Source organism: Bos grunniens, chromosome 17 (assembly GCF_055505025.1).
Source record: "Bos grunniens cultivar Pamir isolate PY7600 chromosome 17, Bosgru_T2T1.0, whole genome shotgun sequence".
Classification (NCBI taxonomy): Eukaryota; Metazoa; Chordata; class Mammalia; order Artiodactyla; family Bovidae; genus Bos; species Bos grunniens.
The window spans coordinates 46,183,239-46,202,494 of NC_141181.1; the positions used below are offsets into that span (position 1 = coordinate 46,183,239).

At 46.6% G+C, this 19,256-nt stretch overlaps 1 protein-coding gene across 1 annotated transcript; it reads right to left on the reverse strand.

Moving 5' to 3' along the window:
* Window positions 1-17,332: 17,332 nt before the first annotated feature.
* LOC147355290 (histone H4) lies at window positions 17,333-17,693 on the reverse strand. The gene has a single exon (XM_086349350.1). The coding sequence runs from the start codon at window positions 17,674-17,676 to the stop codon at window positions 17,365-17,367; it is 312 nt and encodes a 103-aa protein (XP_086205476.1). The 5' UTR covers window positions 17,677-17,693; the 3' UTR covers window positions 17,333-17,364.
* Between the last annotated feature and the right edge of the window lie 1,563 nt (window positions 17,694-19,256).

The window sequence follows — 19,256 nt, forward strand, 5'->3', positions numbered from 1 at the left end:
CTGACTATCAACTGACAGATTGACCTTCTAGGGGACAGACAGCCTCTGAGCAGGCCAGGCCTTCAGCGACAGCAAATCGGGGTGCACACTGTCCACCTGCCCCGGGTCCCCAGAGCTTCTCCGGGTCATCCTGTTCCTCTCAGGCCTGTCCAGCTCCATTACCAGCAGCAGCAGCCCCCACTTCCTCCTGACAGAAGGTTCTGGAACATCTCCCTGAGCCCTCAGTCTCCTGGCATGGTCGAGGACGTGTCTTGTGGCTGTACGTCCTCCAAACTGGGGGAAAGCTGGCTCCTGAATGCCTAAAAGATGTGACCTGACGGTCTCCAGTGTCCCTGGAGCCCTCCCCAGCACAGGACAGCGGGGGTCTAGGGACGCTGAGCTCTAAGGCTCCAAGATTTGCTGGCAGCTCCTTCTGGAGGAAACAGAGACGGTCGTGGTCCAGAGGGGCCTGGTTCTCTGAGGTTTGCAGAATAAGCAATGTGGGCCAACTCAGAGATGGAAAAGCGCTTTCAACAAACCGGAAGAAGCTGGGGTGAGGTGGGGGTGGTGTTTCCAGCACTGCGTGTGTCTGTGTGCCTGCACATGTTTGCGTGCGGGTGGTTTGTGCGCCTTCCTGTCCACATGGCTATACGTGTGCCTGTGCATGGGTGTGTGCGCACGTGGGTATGCCCCTGTGTGTGCTTGCATGAGTGCATGTGTCTGTTTTTGTGTGAGTCTGTGTATGGGCTTGTGTGTGCATGTGGTGGATGCATGCAGCACGTGTGTGTGTGTGTGTGTGTACACACATACTGGTCTGCATCTGCGGAGCTGAGTCAGCTCTGGGCACCCCCTGTTGCCGCAGAGCGCGGGCAGAGGCCAGGCCTGAGCACCCTGTTCTCTCTTCCACCCACTCTGGCCTCATCCGCCCATCTTACCTCCCACTGAGCTCCTCCAGCCCCAGCTCCTACTGCTCCTCCCCGGGCACCAGGCGGGAGCAGCACAGACACCGGCACTAAATGCTCCCCGAGCCCGGGGTGGGGGGAGGGGTTCCAGGGTCCGAGGCCCAGGTTCACGGCCAGTCCTCCCCGCCGACCCCCATGCTGCTGAGGAAACAGCCTGGAATACACAAACCTCCTTCTCCACTGGAAACCACGGAGCCTCTCTCTGGGGATGTACGCCTGATCTCATCTGCTCTCCAGCATCATCCGTGTGGAGAGGAAGCCTCGGGGGAGTTCCGGACAGAAGAACCCCAGGGGACCGAGGGAGAGCAGGGGTGGAGGAGGGCCGAGAGCAGCCCGGGTGGGCGGTGACAGGAGCCCAGCCTGGAGGAGCGCATGGACACGGCTCCTCTGCCTCACCCACACTGTTCCCGGGGAAGAGCCTTTTCCTCCAGAGGCTGCCTGTGAGGGGACCTCACCTGACAGTAGATTAGAAGCCTTGTGAATGATGCAGGTGCCTGGGTCCAGTCCAGACTCTAGGTCATAGTGTGGGGGAGAGACTTGGAAACTTGCGTTTCAACAAATTCTCTGGTCATTCATATATCTCTAATGTGTGAAGACCAGTGATGTAGGAAGAGCCGTGGGTCCTTGCAGGGGAAGTGGTCCTCCTTCCTCTCTCTTTCCCTCCCTCCATCCATTCATCAGTGCTGAGGAGACAGTGACTAAGGTGACCAGGTGGGTGCTCACGGCATCCACACTATAGTGGGGAGATGACAGAGTGTCAGCAGGGAAACAAGGACCCAAAGGGTCACCTGGTGGAATGATGCAGGCTGAGGGTCAGGAGGGAAGACTGCAGGAGGTCTGAGAGTGACTCTGAGAATCTCTGGCCACCAGAAGCTTCTGTGGCCTCACTCAGCATAACTGAATCGCTTTTCTGGCCACTGTCCCCTGAACACGTGACACATAATGAACCCCTGAGGCCTTTCCATTCTTTGGAGGCAGCTCTCTGCACAGGAGGCTGCTCTGAGAGCCAAAGGCTGCTGCCCCCGTGGTGAATTATGGATGGCTCTTAGAGTTTCTCCTGCACAGCTGGACCCATCAAATATTCATAGCAGCACAAGCATTTGCCTCCCAGCAAATTGGAGGCATTGGAGGGGAAGGACCCCCGTGGTGGTTGCACAGGAGAAGTTGGGCTCAGAAACACCTGGAGGGGGATCACTGCCACCCCCTCAACCCAACACACCCAGTGTCCCTGTGACTCTGTCGGTCCTGATACCTATGTCCCCGTGTCCTAGTCTGGGGGTGCACGGGGGAGTATGAGCTCTTCCCAAGCTTCAGGGTCCAGGAGCACGGGGTGGATGGCTCCCCGGGGAGCTGATGCTACACAGGACCTTAAGCTGAGCAGGCCAACAGCAGAGGCCTCACCCGGTTCTCTACACAGTGAAGAGGAGGGCACACCTCCTGCAAAGCACCCCATGGACCCGATGCAGGTGCTTCCAGGACAAGAGCCCTGAGTCAGGCCTGAGCTGCTGCCCCTCCATGTGGTGACATTACAGGATGTCAAGGCCACGAGGCTCTCAAGGGACCCGTCTCTCCCCACCAGCCACTTTCACTCCTGTGATATGTTCTTAGCTTTCACAGAAATAGGATCTGCCCTAAGTAATGCTGGGGCAGAGCCACAGACAACTTCCACCCTGTCCTCTGACCACCATCACCACCACCGTGTTTTGACAAAGCTGGGACAGAGAGAAAACGGCAGCCGGCCAATCATGTGAGTAGCCCAGGGAGGTCACAGCCATGGGAACTCCACCGAGGGGACCTGTTACAAAGGTAGTGACAGAGCAAAAGCCTAATCAGGATTCAGGAAGGTGGCCAGGATCATCAGCAGCAGGAACTACGAGGGCTGGAGGGCTCCCAGGCTGGGCAAGGGGGTTCCTGGAGCCCAGCGGCTGGGGCCAGGTAGGCACTGAACCCTTAGGGGGAGGGACTCCCTGTGGAAGGTGGAGCCACAAAGATGCAGTCGCCCCTGGAAGTGTTGCCCAGGCAGAGACACAAGGGAGAAATGCCCCAGCTTCTCCCTCTTTCCAGTTCCCAGCTGTGCCTCTTGTTGGCTGAATGTAACCAGGGGCAAGCTGCAAAGGATCCTGGGAAATGTGGTTTTTAGGGCTCAGTTTTCCTGATACAGAGCAGAGCAAGGAAAGAGCAGAAGAGGGCAGAGGACAGAAGAGTAAAAGACCAGCACACAGGGCTGCTCTGCTCTACATGTGTATGCCCATGTGTGCACACACACACATGTATACAGGGGTTTCCACAGGGCAAGAGCACTCTCACTTATCCCCAGGGGGTTAACTCTATGAGAGGAATGTCAAGGGGTGCTTCCTCTTGGCGTTTATAACCTCTTATCCCCAGTGACTGGCCATCTCATCTTGCTAAAACCGTAGTCCTGGCTGACTTCCAGCTCAGTAATGCTGGGACCAGCAATTCAAGGGAGAATTGCCTGTCTCTCGCTTATGGCCCTGTTGCTGAACATATCATCTTTCCTGGAGAGTGTGAGCTTCTTGAGGGCCAGGACTGAGTGCAGTGCCCTGAAGAGAAAAGCATCTGTAAGTGTTTTCTGGAAGGAGTGAATGAATGGATGGATGGATGGATGGATGTTTGGATGAATGGATGGGTGGGTGGTTAGAAGAATGAACAGATGGATGGGCGGGTGGGTGGGTGGATGGATAGATGGATGGATGGATGGGTGGATGGATAAATGGGTAGATGGTTGGATGAATGGATGGGTGGGTGGATAGATGGGTGGATGGTTGGAAGAATGGATGGAAGAGTGGATGGATGGGTAATTGGTTGAAATGGTGGATGGTTGGAAGGATGGATGGATGGATGAATGGATGGCTGAGACAGATAGCTGATGAAGTTAGTAATGGACCTAGGGCATATGATTAAAATAACACTGAACAACAGGCTCTCCCTACCATATTCAAGAAGAGACAGTTGAATTGGTAACCAGGGGATTCATTAATTCATCAAGAAACACTCACTGAGCACTTCCTGTGTGCAAGTCCCGGGCCAGGGGTGGAGCAACTCAGTAAACGAGGGCCAAAACTGTGTCCTGAAGGAGCCTGTGCTCTGGGCATGGGACCATTTGGGTGGAGTCCTGGGGACACTTAGAAGTTGACCTGGAGCAGTGGAGTGGATGTGGGTCCCCCTCCCCTGATGGGGAAACTAGAAGGAAACCGGATGGAATTTTGAGTTTGCTTAAGGCAGGTTTGTTGATGGGAAATGCAGTTATTGGTCCCAAGGCCTTGGATGAGGCCCTGTGTCCTCTGGAAACGACCTGCTCAGGATTCCAGCCATGGACCCACCCAACAGTGCAAGACTAGAGTACATTCTGTCCCCAGGTGAACAGACCCCCGTACAATGCCGGTTTGAATCAAGCATTCCAGTTGGAAAGAGGGACCAGAGGGCAGAATCCATTCCAGGGGAAAGACACCTTCCCCCGCTGCCTGCCCGCCCAGCACTGATGCTCATCGGAAGACCTGCCAGGGCCTGAGCCAACTAGTCAGTGACAAACAGTTTCTCCTAATGAAGAGCTTTAGAGCAAGAGCTGGTGCAGTCAATGTGCCGCTCTCTCCAGGCTCTGGGGGTGGGATGAAGTCATCTATAGCTACTAGGAAAAGCACAGTTATTTTTAGAACTTTTATATCAGTAGTTTCACTCATTTTCCAGGAAGCAAGATGTGGACTGAAAAAATAAGAAATCATGTATCTCTCTTTTTCTTCTGTTGTTGCTGGGTTTCAACTCTAATGATCCTCTGTCTGCAAATGACTTTGAGAATAAGAGCTGGTGGACGTTTCATTTAATTTCCTTCAAGTGATTAACTCAGAAATTACATTAAATTATATAAAGAAGTGTTTTTCCTGACGATCTTTGGTACACAAAAATTACAAAGCAGACCCCTTCCCCACTCCTGGTGTTAATTAGTTCAACTTGCACTCCTGTTACCTGAGCCTATTTTTTCTAAAAATAGAAACAAAAACATTAGATAAAATAATTATACAAATGGGACTTGTGTTGAACAGTTCTATGTATGTAGTTTGAGGAGAAGAGGATTTATAATTCATCTATTTCACTGAAGTTCTGCTCTGCTCTCTTCCTGGATCACAGTTGAATTTCCAAGATGACAACTTTATACTATTTCTGCTTCTTCCTGCACTGTTCCCTGGGCAAATAGAGTTTAAATTACCCCTTGGATAGACTCTGCTGTCTGAGTAACATCTGGTCATTTCAGATCTTCGAAGCATCTGGAAGTCTATAAGAGCTGGAGAATCTAATCTTGAAAATGCTAATGAAGATAAAACTTGGGTAAGACCAACACCATAAGCTGCCTCTCTACCTTAATTATTTATGAAACAGACTCATTCAATCTGTGGGTTGTCATGGTAATAGGTGGTAGGAACAACATTCTACAAAGTTTAGAGAAGAAAACTTTATAAATGAAGATTCTCAATTGCAAGTGACTGAAACCTGATTCTTACTGGATCAAGGGGGTAAGTGTTTTGTTTGTTTGGAGGGTGTGTGTTTGCATACCTTAAAATGCCATGGGAGTCCTGACATCTGGCATGCCTACAATCAGGGCCCAGCATCCTCATCAGGACAACAATCTCTTCCTGGAGGGTCTCTGCCTTCTGCTACATTGCTGTCAACATCAGGCTCCAGGTGGCATCTCTTGAAAGCCCCAGCTCTGATCTTTAATTCTAGCAATCCCAGAGTCTAAGCAAATAACCACCAGATGGCCACTTTTTTATAAATAGCACAAAAACAAACTACTGAAAAAAAAAAGAATTTGATAACGTCTGGGGGGATATAGGGAAGGTGTCCCTGAAGAAGTGACATTAATCCAAAAGCTCAAGGATAAGTATCAACTAAATGAAAACGTGGTACAGGGAGAGCAGTCCAGGCGGAGGGCATTGCAGATGCTCAGGTTCCCATTCCGTTAATACTGGGACCCTCCGGAGACCTGACTCAGGGTCTGAAGCGGGAATATACTTGATGAGCTTGGGTTGTCTTGCATTTTCATAGATCAAGGAAGCTACCAAGTGTTACTAGAATTCTGTCAACAGGAAACAAGAGCCAGCCAAAGGGAACTCTCACTGGACAGGGGTGGGTTAAGTCAAACATCAAGTGTTTGCTAGCCATCTGTATGTCTTCTTTGGAGAAATGTCTATTTCTTTGGCCCATTTTTTGATTGGGTCATTTATTTTTCTGGAATTGAGCTGCAGGTGTTGCTTGTATATTTTTGATATTAGTTGTTTGTCAGTTGCTTCATTTGCTATTATTTTCTCCCATTCTGAAGGCTATCTTTTCACCTTGCTTAGAGTTCCCTTTGTTGTGCAGAAGCTTTTAAGTTTAATTAGGTCCCATTTGTTTATTTTTGCTTTTATTTCCAATATTCTGGGAGGTGGGTCATAGAGGATCCTGCTGTGATTTATGTCAGAGAGTGTTTTGCCTATGTTCTCCTCTAGGAGTTTTATAGTTTTTGGTCTTACATTTAGATCTTTAATCCATTTTGAGTTTGTTTTTGTGTATGGTGTTAGAAAGTGTTCTAGTTTCATTCTTTTACAAGTGGTTGACCAGTTTTCCCAGCACCACTTGTTAAAGAGATTGTCTTTAATCCATTGTATATTCTTGCTTCCTTTGTCAAAGATAAGGTGTCCATATGTGCGTGGATTTATCTCTGGGCTTTCTATTTTGTTCCATTGATCTATATTTCTGTCTTTGTGCCAGTACCATACTGTCTTGATGACTGGCTTTGTAGTAGAGCCTGAAGTCAGGCAGGTTGATTCCTCCAGTGCCATTCTTCTTTCTCAAGATTGCTTTGGCTATTCGAGGTTTTTTGTATTTCCGTATAAATTGTGAAATTATTTGCTGTAGCTCTGTGAAAAATACTGTTGGTAGCTTGATAGGAACATGTGTGTACCTGTGGTGGATTCATGTTGATGTATGGCAAAACCAATACAATATTGTAAAGTAATTAACCTCCAATTAAAATAAATAAATTTATATTAAAAAAAGTGAAACATCAAAAAGAATGACTGTGACCTGGAGAACAGACATGTGTGGTTGCCAAGAGGGAAGGGTTGGGGAGAAATGAACTGGGAGCTTGGAATTAGTAGATACAAACTGTTATACATAGAATGGATAAATAACAAGGTCCTACTGTAAACATGGGGAATGATATTCAATATGCTGTGATAAACCATAATGGAAAAGAATATAAAAAGAATGTATACACGTATATACATAAAGAAGAATATACATATATATACACACACGTATGTGTGAATGTGTAAAACTGAATCACTTTGTTGTATAGTAGAAATTAACACAACAGTGTAATTCAACTATATTTCAATAGAAAGCAATGGGTATAATATTTAAAGGACATTAAGCATATAAAAAACTGAGTAAACATCAGAAATGAAAGTAAGCATAATTATCTACCCGCAGAATGAAAGGACTACAGACAGTGTAAATGTTTGTATGTAAATGTAGAAACCAATGTAAATGGTTGTATGCCAACAAATTAGACACCCTAGAAGCAATGAACAAACTCCAAGAAGCAAATAAAGAATCAAAACCAACTCAAGAAAAAACTAGACACTTTGAACAGAACTATAACAAGTAAAGTGATTGCATCAGTAATCTAAAACCTCCCAAAGAAGCAAATTCAAGACAAGACAACTGCACTGGTGAACACTACCAAACATTTAAAAGAACTGACACCAAACCTTCTCAAACTCTTGTAAAAAGATGGAATAGGAGGAAACACTTTCTAACTCATTTTATGAGGCCAGCATTACCATTATATCAATGCCAGATAAAGACATCACAAGAAGAGAAAACTACACTCCAATATCCCTTCCCAGGTGGCTCAGCTGGTAAAGAATCCACCTGCAGTTCAGGAAACCCTGGTTCGATTCTTGGGTCAGGAAGTTCCCCTGGAGAAGGGAATGGCAACCCACTCCAGTATTCTTGCCTGGAGAGTCCCTGTGGACAGAGGAACCTGGTGGGCTATACAGTCCATGGGGTCGCAAAGAGTCTGACACGACTGAGCTACTAAGCACAGCACAACATCTCTTATGAATATTGATGCATAAATTATCAACAAAATACTAGAAAGCCTAATCTAGCAGCATATTAAAAACATTATTAAATTCCATGATCAAATGGGATTTATCTAAGAAATATAAAGATGGTTAAACATACAAAAATCATTAAATATAATATAGCACAAAATGAAGGGGAAAAATACGAACATCTCAATCAATACAGAGGAAGTTTTTGATAAAACCCAGTAGTCTTTCATGACAAAAAACACATAGCTTTTTAGCTAAGCTGAGGAACAAAACAGAATGCTTACTTTGCCACTTCTATTCAATATTGTCATGTTCTAACCAGAACAATCAGACAATAAAATGAAAGAAAAGGCACACAAATTGGAAATGAAGAAGTAAATCTCTACTCACAGATAACTTGATCTTCTATATAGAAAGTTCTAAATAATTCATACAGAAAAACTGTTAGAGTTAATAAAAGAATTCAGTAAAGGTGCAAGATGCAAATTCAACTCATAAAGACTAGTTGCATTTTTATACACTATCAATGAATGATTCGAAAGTGAAATTAAAAGAGCAGTTTCATATAAAATAGCAGCAAAATGAATAATATACTCAAAATTATCAAAGAGATGTAAGACACGTACCCTGGAAACTGATTAACTTCGAGATGACGTAAATAAAGGGAACTATGTCCTGTGTTCACAGATTGAAAGATTTAATATTATTAAGATGTCAAAACTCCGTAAAGCAACTCACAGCTAAAATACAATCCCTATTAATACATCTATGACTTTTTCCCTTTTTAGATATAGTAAGGCAGATCTTAGAACCCATATGGAATTGCATCCTAAATAGTCAAAACAATATTGAAAAATAAGAACAAAGTTGGAGCACTCACATTTCTCTATTTCAAAACTAACACATAGCTACAATAATAAAAAGCAGTGTGGTACTGTCAGAAAGATACACTTACAGACCAATGGAAAACAGTTGAGAGTCCAGAAATAAACTCATATTTCCATATTTCCATTGGTTTTTGACAAGGATGCCAAGACAATTCAATGGGAAAGAATAGTCTTTAAAAACAAATGTGCTGGGAAAACTGGATTTCCATATTCAAGAGGATAAAATTAAACTCCTATTTCATCCCATATGCAAAAATTAACTCAAAATAGATCAAAGATCTAAATGTAAAAGCTAAAAGTACAATTTCATTAGAAGAAAACAGAGGAGTAAATACTTATGACTTTAGATTTGGCAAAAGATTCTTAGATATAACAACAAAAGGGAAAAATAAATTGAACTTCATCAAAATGAAATATTTTGTGCATCAAAGGAAACTATCAAGGAAATGAAAAAACAACCCACAGAATGAGAGAAAATTTCTGCAAATCACATATATTCTTACAAATCAACATTAAAAAGACAGTCCATTTTTTTAAAAAATGGGCAAAGAACTTGAATAGATATTTCTCCAAAGAAGATGTACCAGTGGTCAACAAGCACATGAAAAGACGTTCAACATCTCCTTGAATTATCATGGCAAGGCAAATCAACTCACAATGAGATACCACTCCCTTCTAAATAGAATGGAAGTTAATAATAATAGCAACAGTAGTAGAAAACAGGAAATGTGGAATGAAGTTCTGATAGGTAATACAACATGGTTGAACCTCCAAAACATTATTCTAGGTATAAGAAGACAGAAAAATAGTCATGTATGTTGTATAATTTCATGTATAGTGAATGTCCTGAATCATCAAATTCATAGAAAGCAGATTCTTTTGGCTCCACTGGGTCTGTGCTGCTGCGTGTGAGCTTTCTCTAGTTGCAGCAAGCAGGCGCTACTCTCTAGCTGTGGTGCACAGGCTTCTCACTGCAGCACCTTCTCTTATTGCCGAGCAGTTTCCAGGTGCGTGGCCTTCAGCAGTTGTGGCGCACCAGCTTAGTTGCTCCACGGTACGTGGGATCTTAGATCTCGCACCAGGGATTGAACCCTTGTCCCCTGCATTGGCAGGCGGACTCTTAACCATTGGACCACCAGGGAAGTCCCCAGAAAGCTGGTTAGCTAGTGGTTGCCATGGGCTGGAGATCCCCTTCAATAATAATAGCCCTGAGCAACAAAATGAGGATGGAGAAGAGGAAGAAGGTGATCGTGAAGAAGAAGACTGGGAAGAAAGGGACGAGGCCAAAGGAGAAGACGATGAAGATGATGCGGGAGGAAATGGGGGACTGGGGAGGTGGCTCACAGTCTCTGATGGACCCAACCTCCTACTCACTTCCCGACTCCTCCACCTTCTGTGTTCACCTCCTCCTTGAGGTCTCTCTTCTCTCCTTTACACCTGGGCTCTCCACTTACATTTGGAGAAACACCTTGAGTGGAACACAGTGGGGAAAGAATCTGTATGCATTTCTGTTCCAAGTCCATTTTCTTATTTTCCTGCCTCGTAAGAATGGTAGGGATTAGACTTCCCTGGTGGTCCTGTGGTTAAAAATCTGCCTGCCAATGCAGGGAACACGGGTTCGATCCTTGGTCTGGGAAGATTTCACATGCTGTGGAGCAACTAAGCCCATGCACCACAACTCTGGAGCCCAGGAGCCTCAGCTACCAAGCCCGTGTGCTGGCTGCAACTACTGAAGCCTTTGCACCCTAGAGCCTGTGCTCTGCAGCAAGACAAGCCACTGCAATGAGAAGCCTTCATACCACAACGCAGAGTAGCCCCTCTTGTCTCAAGAGAAAGCCCACTCAAAGCAACAAAGACCCAGAGCAGCCAAAAATTAACAACAAAAAATAAATAAATAAAATTATCACAAAAGGGTAGGGATCAACATATCATGTGAGAATGAAAGAAACCCTTCCCCTCTGTTGCTGGGCAAGTTGGAGGGTCCTGGGACTCCAGCAGCCCTGCAAGAACTGGAGCGCATCCTTTTCTCTCGTGTGTGTGCGCTGGACTTAGAGATTCCCGGAGGTCCGTGTGCATATGGGTGGCCAGAATTCACCAGCTTCTGCCTATGCACTTCCTCATGTTTAAAATAGGAAGAAGTAACCTCCACAGAGAGGTTCTAGACCAGCAAACAGTGAGCATGGCTTGTCTGGTGACCAAATGAACATCTGACAATGCAGCTTCTCCAGCTTGTTGGACTGTGATGTTGAGTAGATACCCTGGCATCTTAAAGGGACACCTTTAAGATGAAGTTCTATCCTAGTGATGAATCCTGTCTGTCAGTGGAAACTAGGCAGAACTGGTAGTATCTTATTTGAAAGCGACATTCTCTATAATTGTTTTGACCCTATTTATTTTAAAATTTTCTTTCTGTTTTCCTTGGAAAGCTGATGCTGAGTTTTAAGTGAATCTGAAAGTAACACACAGGGTTAAATTTGTAATTCACAAAGTAACTGGTGAATTAAACATATTATATCCAATAAAGCATGCAAACAAAATGAAACTAAGCATGCAAAAAAAAAAAAAAAGATCTCCCCACATTAAAATTAGCAGGATCCCCTGGGGGCTGGTTCCCATATTAGATTTACTTCACTCAGCAGCACACTGTGAGCCCAGACTTCCTGCTAATATTAGGGATCCAGGTTCTTTCTTACTCTGCTGGGGCTGTTGGATGTTAGGCAAGAATCTCCATTCCTTCCAGCCTCAGTTTCCTCATCCCTAATACTGGACAACAAAATCTCTCTGCGGGCATGGGGATTCAGTGTGACCATCTGCAAAAAGCATTTAAGGCTATGCTTGCAAGTCCGAAGGGCACAGGAAGTACTAGCCAGCATAATTCTCTTTTCGAGTTACCTGCGGGAGAAAGCACACAGAGAACAGCAATGTTCCTATCAGTTAGGGCTCTCTTAGTCATAAGCAACAGAACCTGGTACAAACTGGCAAAAGCAAGAAAGAGACGGTGTTGACTGGCATATCTGGGCAGGTCTGAGAAAGGCTTGAATGCAGCCGATCCAGGGCTCACTGATAACTTTGGGATGACATGATTCCTCAGCCGCATATGGGGACATTCCTTCTCCCATAACAAAAGAGGAGGAGCTAGCAATGGGAATGCACAGGACTGTCTGGAGATGGAGAAAACCAAGAAAGCTTGCTTTGCTGAGGTCAGGAAGAGAGATGCCCCTCATCTCTGATTCTCCCAAACGTGGCTGCTTCATTATTTATTCCAGCAGGTTAGGCTTCTCAGGAGCTCCACCTGCTGTGTAGAAATGGTCCCTAGGCTCTTGTAGCTCTTCCAGATGGAATCTCCTGGCTCCAAGGCCATCTTCCCACAGAGATGTTTCCATTGCCCCACTCAGGCCAGATATCGGTGCAGACTGGTCAGCTGGGGCTAGAGGGAGGAGTCACATTGTGACCCAGTGTGGCACATCACCCAGGTCCTCCAAAATACCCACCCAATGGCCAGGGTCCCGTGGGTGACTTCTTACCATAGAAACCGAACACAGAGGGGAGATGCCTTTACTCTGCAATGCCACGATGCACACAGATGCATCAAGATTGCCCTCATATATGTGGACAGAAGGCTCATCCTGCAAAAATGTGATTAAATTGTCTTTTCCCCTCATGATCCCACTCCAGGTAGGCAACCTCAGCTCAGAATAGATTCTATCACACGGTGCTTACTTGAGGCAAATAGGACATGATCACAGGATTACATTTCACTACTGAGCCCCAGATTTCCTCTGGCAGACTCATCATCTGAGCCCTTCATGGTTACAGGCACCAGCCTGAGCAGAGCATCACCAGCTCCTCCCCTAGGTGACCTGTGCTGCCCCCATGGTGAGCCAGGGCAGGGGCTCAGGTCTGCCCTCCCACTGGACCCCCCGAGTGCTGCCGCAGCCCTCACTTGGACCTTTCCTGACTTCAATCTCTGTTTCTTTAGATTTAATCATCAGGTTGACAAGATCTGCTCAGAACAGACATTTACTGTTTCGGTTTTCCCACTGGCGCTCTCTGATCACAAGCTACCCAGTCTCCTCACTGTCCAGTGGCATTTCTTCCTGATTGAATGAGAACTGGCTCAGAGCCCGGCTTACCCTGAGGTCAGCCTTTGAAACATGCTTCTGTGTACTTGTTGTTTGGTCGCCAAGTCCTATCCACTTTGCAACCCCATGGATGGTAGCCCACCAGGCTCCTCTGTCCATGTGGTTTCCCAGGTAAGAATACTGGAGTGGGTTGCCATTTCCTTCTCCAGGGAATCTTCCCACCCCAGAGTTCAAGCTCACATCTCCTGCATTGGCAGGCAGATTCTTTACCAGGTCACCAGGGAAGCCCTGCAAAGACACAAAATCACGCATTAGCCAGATCAATCTGGGGGACACACTGTTCTATTCTCCAGAGTATTTAACGCAGAAGTTCTCAGTGTACAACTTTTTAGTGATATACTATGAAATGTGCTGTGAATGAGGCTTCTTCAGACAACACATACCACACCCCAGAGATAAATATCACTAAAGGTGTACTTGGATAGATGCGGACACATCCAAACTGGACTCAAGCAAAACCCGTGCGATTTGCATTCAGCCTGAGTTCTGTAAGTGACCACAGGAATGGCAGGAGATGTGACCCAGGAAATTAATCCTGGATGCACAGCATCTGCCTCATTTCAGAGTGACAGTGGGGATGGCCGTTCAGCTCTTTATTCCCAGTGTTTCTGGAAAGGTTTGAATGGCACAAGCACATGCTTCCACACTGTTTTTATTTCTAACTGATTTGCCCATTGGACGGATTCCTTGTGGAAAGGAAATAAAACAACATAATTAAAATAAAACCTCTATCCTAAGCTCCTGGAAGCCAAATGAAACAGAGTCTTGTAAGTTAAAACATGCCCCTCTCAGCTATGAATTCAGGGGTAAAAGTGCACTAAAACTGTAACACTTTCAATTATAGGCCTTCAACATTTGAAAATTCCACAGGGATCCTCGTCAAGCAAACCTAATGATTTCCTCCTGTTACTGTTACCAACCCACTGAATTTGGTGGGGGGGAAAAGTGAGCATATTGGGATCTAGGAAAGGCCATCATAAATTAGAGAGAGAGAGACTTGCAAGATGAAAAGAAATATTGCAACCAAGAAAAAATAAGAAAAACTGGTTGTTAGAGTCTGAAATTATGTCTCACACTAAATTCACATGTTGAAATCCTAATCCCAGTATGATGGGATTAGGAGGTGAAGACTTTGGGAGGTGATTAGGTTTTGAGGGTGGAGCCCTCAGGAATGGGCTTAGTGCCCGATAAGAGACCCCAGACCTCCTTCACCCCTTCTGCTATGTGAGGTCACAGTGAGCAGATGGTATCTATGAATCAGGAATCAAGTCCCCAGACACTAAGCCTGCCAGCAACTTGATCTTGGGCTTCCAGCCTCCATAATTGGAAATCAATCTCTGTTGTTTATAAACCACCCAGTCTCTGTTTTTTTGTTTGTTTGCTTGTTGTTGTTATTGTTTTTTATAGCAGACCAAGCAGACTAAGATACTTGTAGTTCACAGAGGCAGAACTTACAGTCAGCTCTCTCTTGCCTTTCCCCAAATAAAGGCATAGGAGTTGGAGGAGTCTTTGTTCAATATTGTAATCATTGCTGGAAGAACTCATGATGTGATGATAACTCGCCATTCACTGATGCTGGAAACACCAGCTTATCTTAAATAAGAGGGAACCATCTTGAAGAATCAGAGGATGAGAAGGGATTTGTGAAGGAGAAGATGAGTCCAAATGAGTCTTGAGACCATTCCCAAGGGTACCAAGACATTGCTGGCTGAGCTGTTTTATAATTAACATACTCATCAGACTCTCAAAGTGTTACCAAACACCTCAAGTGGTTGACTGTTTTTAATAGTATATTTATGTTCATTTTTGAGGCAAATGATAAATGCTCAGAGTAAATCACCAAAGTGTGCGAAGTTCCTGTGTCAGTCTCCTGTCTGGGACACAGACTCTTGCCTCTGTCTCCATGGATAGGCACTTTGACCAGATTCCCAGCCCCAAGATGAGGACCCAACCCACTTCTCCTGAGTACTTACTATCAGGATGTATGATGCTAGGGGCAGGGGTCAAAGACCACCATCACCTCAAGATCAAACAAGAGACTGTCTTAAAGCTTTGTTTTTAATTTTTGGCTGCACTGGGTCTTCACTGTTACACAAAGGCTTCTCTCTCTAGTTGTGCTGAGCAGAAATACTCACTAGTTACCGTGCCTGGGCTCCTCATCATGGTGGCTGGCTTCTCTTGTTGCAGAGCACAGGCTCTAGGGCACAGTGGCTTTGGTAGTTGCGGCTCCAGGACTCTAGAGCTCAGGTTCAGTAGCTGTGGGGCGCGGGTTTAGTTGTCCTGAGGCATGTGGAGTTGTCCCGGACCAGGGACTGAACCCGTGTCCCCTGCATTGGCAGGCAGACTGTTAACCACTGGACCCCCAGGGACGTCCAAGATGCCATCTTGATGGCTGCATCTCTTGAGTTTTCTTGTACCTTCATAATCATGAATTCCTCTACTCCACTCTACTTGCTCACACACATGTGTGATGCCAAGTAAAATCACAGAAACACAGACTTGTGGGAATCTCAGGGGACTGCTTCTCAGTAAGTCCACTCCTTCTGTGGACTTACCGGCCTGACTGTAGATGAGAGGTAAAATTGAAGTCTGTGATAATGGAGAGCACGAGACATGGTGATTAATCATCAGTGCATGGCACAGATAACCACTTCCCTCCCTCTTATCTCCCATGGAGCCCCTCAGGCTCAGGGCATGATCGATCTGTAATTCACCATGATGGTTCCATTGAGATTAACTAGCCCGAGGATGACACTGCAGACGTGCGAACATGTGGGGAGAAACAGAAAACAGAGCGAATCTAAGGGTGTTGAGTATTGCCCATGTGCGTGAGCAGAGGGACAGTCCGAGCCCATCCACCCAGGGCATCATTTTAGCAACACCCTCAGCAGATGGGAGAGAAATATGAAGGTATTTCCAAAGGTGCCTTCTTCCAGCAGGAAGTTATCATGAAAAATAGTTCAGACACATCCAATATGTAAGGGAAAGAGGAGGGTAAAAGTCTTAGGATAAAAGATACAGAAATATTTGATAAAAGACTCAGAAAAAAAAAAAGATGAAGAAGTCAGTTGTGATTTCCTATGGTTTCTTTGGAAACCAAAACATCCTGAGGTTGGGGAAAAGAGGAAACAAGTTTTATCTGTGTGGAGTTTGGGTTGTTATTTTTGGTGCACCTTGGCTTTCCTTGTTCTGAGGTTTCTTTCTTCTAGAAATTACATGATGAAGGAGGGAAAGAAAAGAGACACCTGTGTACCTCCTGGAGGGGCTATGGGGTCAGGAAAGAACAAAGGCTTTAGAAGGCAGTAACTACCCACAATCAGCTGGGGCAAAACTGGGGAGTTTATTCACTAGTCAATGGCCTCAGATTCACCTGAATCCTGGTGCTCAAACTATGTCATCAGAAGTATATGTCTCTTCCCTCTGCTTGGACTTCTCTTGTAGCTCAGCTGGTAAAGAATCTGCCTGCAATGCAGGAGACCTGGGTTCGATCCCTGGGTTGGGAAGATCCCCTGGAGAAGGGAAAGGCTACCCCCTCCAGTATTCTGGCCTGGAGAATTCCAGGGATTGTATAGTCCATGGGGTCGTGACTTTCACTGACTCCTTCTGCTTGTCTTCCTTCTGCGATAGCTCAGCCTATAGAACTTTCCTGGGCAGGCGGCCAAGTGGTGGCTGTAAAAGCTTGAGGCTTCCTTTCTGTCCACTGAGCACGCCCATCCTGGATACAGTCCCTGGTTCTGATTGCCCAGGCGGTGGGGCAGGCAGCCACCTCAACCACAGGAAATGACTGTGGAGGATGGTTCTCAAGAGGTGCTGAGGCGGGCTGCCAAGTAATGCTGATGCTGGGGAACCGGGCAATCCCAGGGTCTCCTTGCTGGGCTCTTCCTTCTCCTGTGGCAAAAGAGGGGAAAGTGAAGCAAAGAGGATAGAGGGGAGGAAATGAACAGAGGAGAGGGTGAGGGGACGGGAGAGGGGATGGGAAGGGGGAGGGGTGGGGAGCGGGGGAGGGGAGGAAATGAAAAGGGGAGGGGCGGGGGAGGAGGAGAAGGGGAGGAGAGGAGAGAGGGAAGAGGGAAGGAGATACGACACACACTTCAAACCAGAGTTGTAAATACAGTGACATGTCTTCTAATTTAATATTAAGCAGTTTTGGGCTTTGAAAACACAAAGGCATGATGCAGTGTAACTGTGCTATTTACATGATTTTTTTTTTTTTTTTTTTTTTTTGCGGCCCTGAAAAGGGCCCTTAGTTTTTCTAAAGGTTTCAAGCTAGATGCTTTGCTCAACCACCAAAACCGTAAAGGGTACGGCCCTGACGTTTGAGCGCGTAGACCACATCCATGGCAGTAACAGTCTTGCGCTTAGCGTGCTCCGTATAGGTGACCGCGTCCCGGATCACATTTTCCAGAAACACTTTCAGCACCCCACGAGTCTCTTCGTAGATAAGACCAGAGATACGTTTGACGCCTCCACGACGAGCCAGACGCCGGATAGCTGGCTTAGTAATACCCTGAATGTTGTCCCGCAAGACTTTGCGATGGCGCTTAGCACCCCCCTTGCCGAGGCCTTTGCCACCCTTCCCACGACCAGACATGGTTGCTGTCGCAATCTATTTACATGATTTTTAACAGACTAGTAAATACTTTCATTCACGAGTCTCTTTGGAAAGTGACGTCTCCTTAGTAACGGGAGGTTAGAAGGCAAGCGGATGGAGCCTCCCTTTAGTTCAGCCTGTGACTCCCTGGTGATGCCCCACAACCTCACTATCTCCTGTTGTAAATTCAGATTCTGAATTTGATGTCCTTGATTAAAGTCCAGCCCTGCCAACGGCCCTCTCTCCTCCCACCCCAAACAGGGCTTGAGGGAACTGAGGTACCAACTACACATCTTCATCCTAAGAATTAGCAGATTGGAGACTATTTTAATAGAACTTGGAGCATCCAGCAGAAATCATGCTGTTCCTAATGTTCCTTTCATTTTCCTTTCATTTTTCTTTTTCTTAAATTCCCTCCCTCCCTTCCATCTTTCCTTCTTCCTCTCTGGTTGTGTCACACTCTGGTCATCTCTTCTGAACACAGGCATGGGTGACAGGGCGATTCCCACACCCACAAGCCTCTCAGGAGCACAGGACCATCCACCTGCTCCAGGGCGAGGGGCAGGGACCACCACATCCCCCCTCCCCATCCTCATCCAAGAGAAGCCAGCTGGGTCTCTGGGTCCTGAGATCCCATGTCCTCAGAGATGACTGAACTGGACCCGTCTGTCTGCTCATCAGCACAGTGTGGGTGGGGACTCTGACCCTCATGTCAGTGGCCCCTCTCAGCTCTGAACTGAAAGGAGTGCAGCGCTGGGACCACCGTAATAGACCAGGGTTCTGGCCAGGCCGTCAGCAATTGTTTCTGCCTCTCACCTCTGTTCCTCTTATGGGGACTGGATGGGACAGGTGGGGAGGGGGCTGTGCCTTCATCTCAAGTTCTTGTTGGCACCTCTGGAGGCAGGAGGGGAAGGGGACCTCACTGGACAATTGATGGCAAAGACGTCTTTGTTTTATTGGCTTTGTTCTTGTCCATCCTGAGGAGTCCTAGAGACTACAAGGGGCCCCCTTCCTGCCTCAGAGTGGGGCTGAGCAATTGACGCCAGGCACTCTCCCATTTGGGGTGAAGCCTCCAATACAGGAGCCCTGGGTTTGATCCCTGGGTCGGGAAGATCCCTTGGAGAAGGGAATGGCAACCCACACTCCAGTATTCTTGCCTGAAGAATCCCATGGACAGAGGAGGGTCAGAAAGAGTCAGACATGACTGAGCAACTAACACTTTCACTTTTCACTCCCTGGTGCTGTCTGAGGTGTTGCATGTGGAGCTGACATGCGGGGATGGGGTCAGGACCTCCTCATCTTCCAGTATCATGCTGTCCTCTATAGCCACCGGCCTGGATGGATTCCTGATGGTCCCGAGACCCTGGCTCTCAGCTCAGTCCTGTGTCCTCGATGGCCACTGACTCCCAGTGCTACTTCCCCTGGACGGACAGACCCTGCCTCAGCTTCTGTCCGTCCCCCTCTCCCCTGGCATCCTTCACCCATCACTGTCCCTTCCCCCTCCCCCACCCCACAAGCACCACGAGCCTCAGTGGACCCAGTTGAACTGAGCTGGGAGACTTCGTGGGACTCACCCCACC

Coding starts and splice junctions, on each gene's coding strand:
- LOC147355290 (XM_086349350.1), bottom strand. CDS start 17,676: ATGTCTGGTCGTGGGAAGGGTGGCAAAGGCCTCGGCAAGGGGGGTGCT.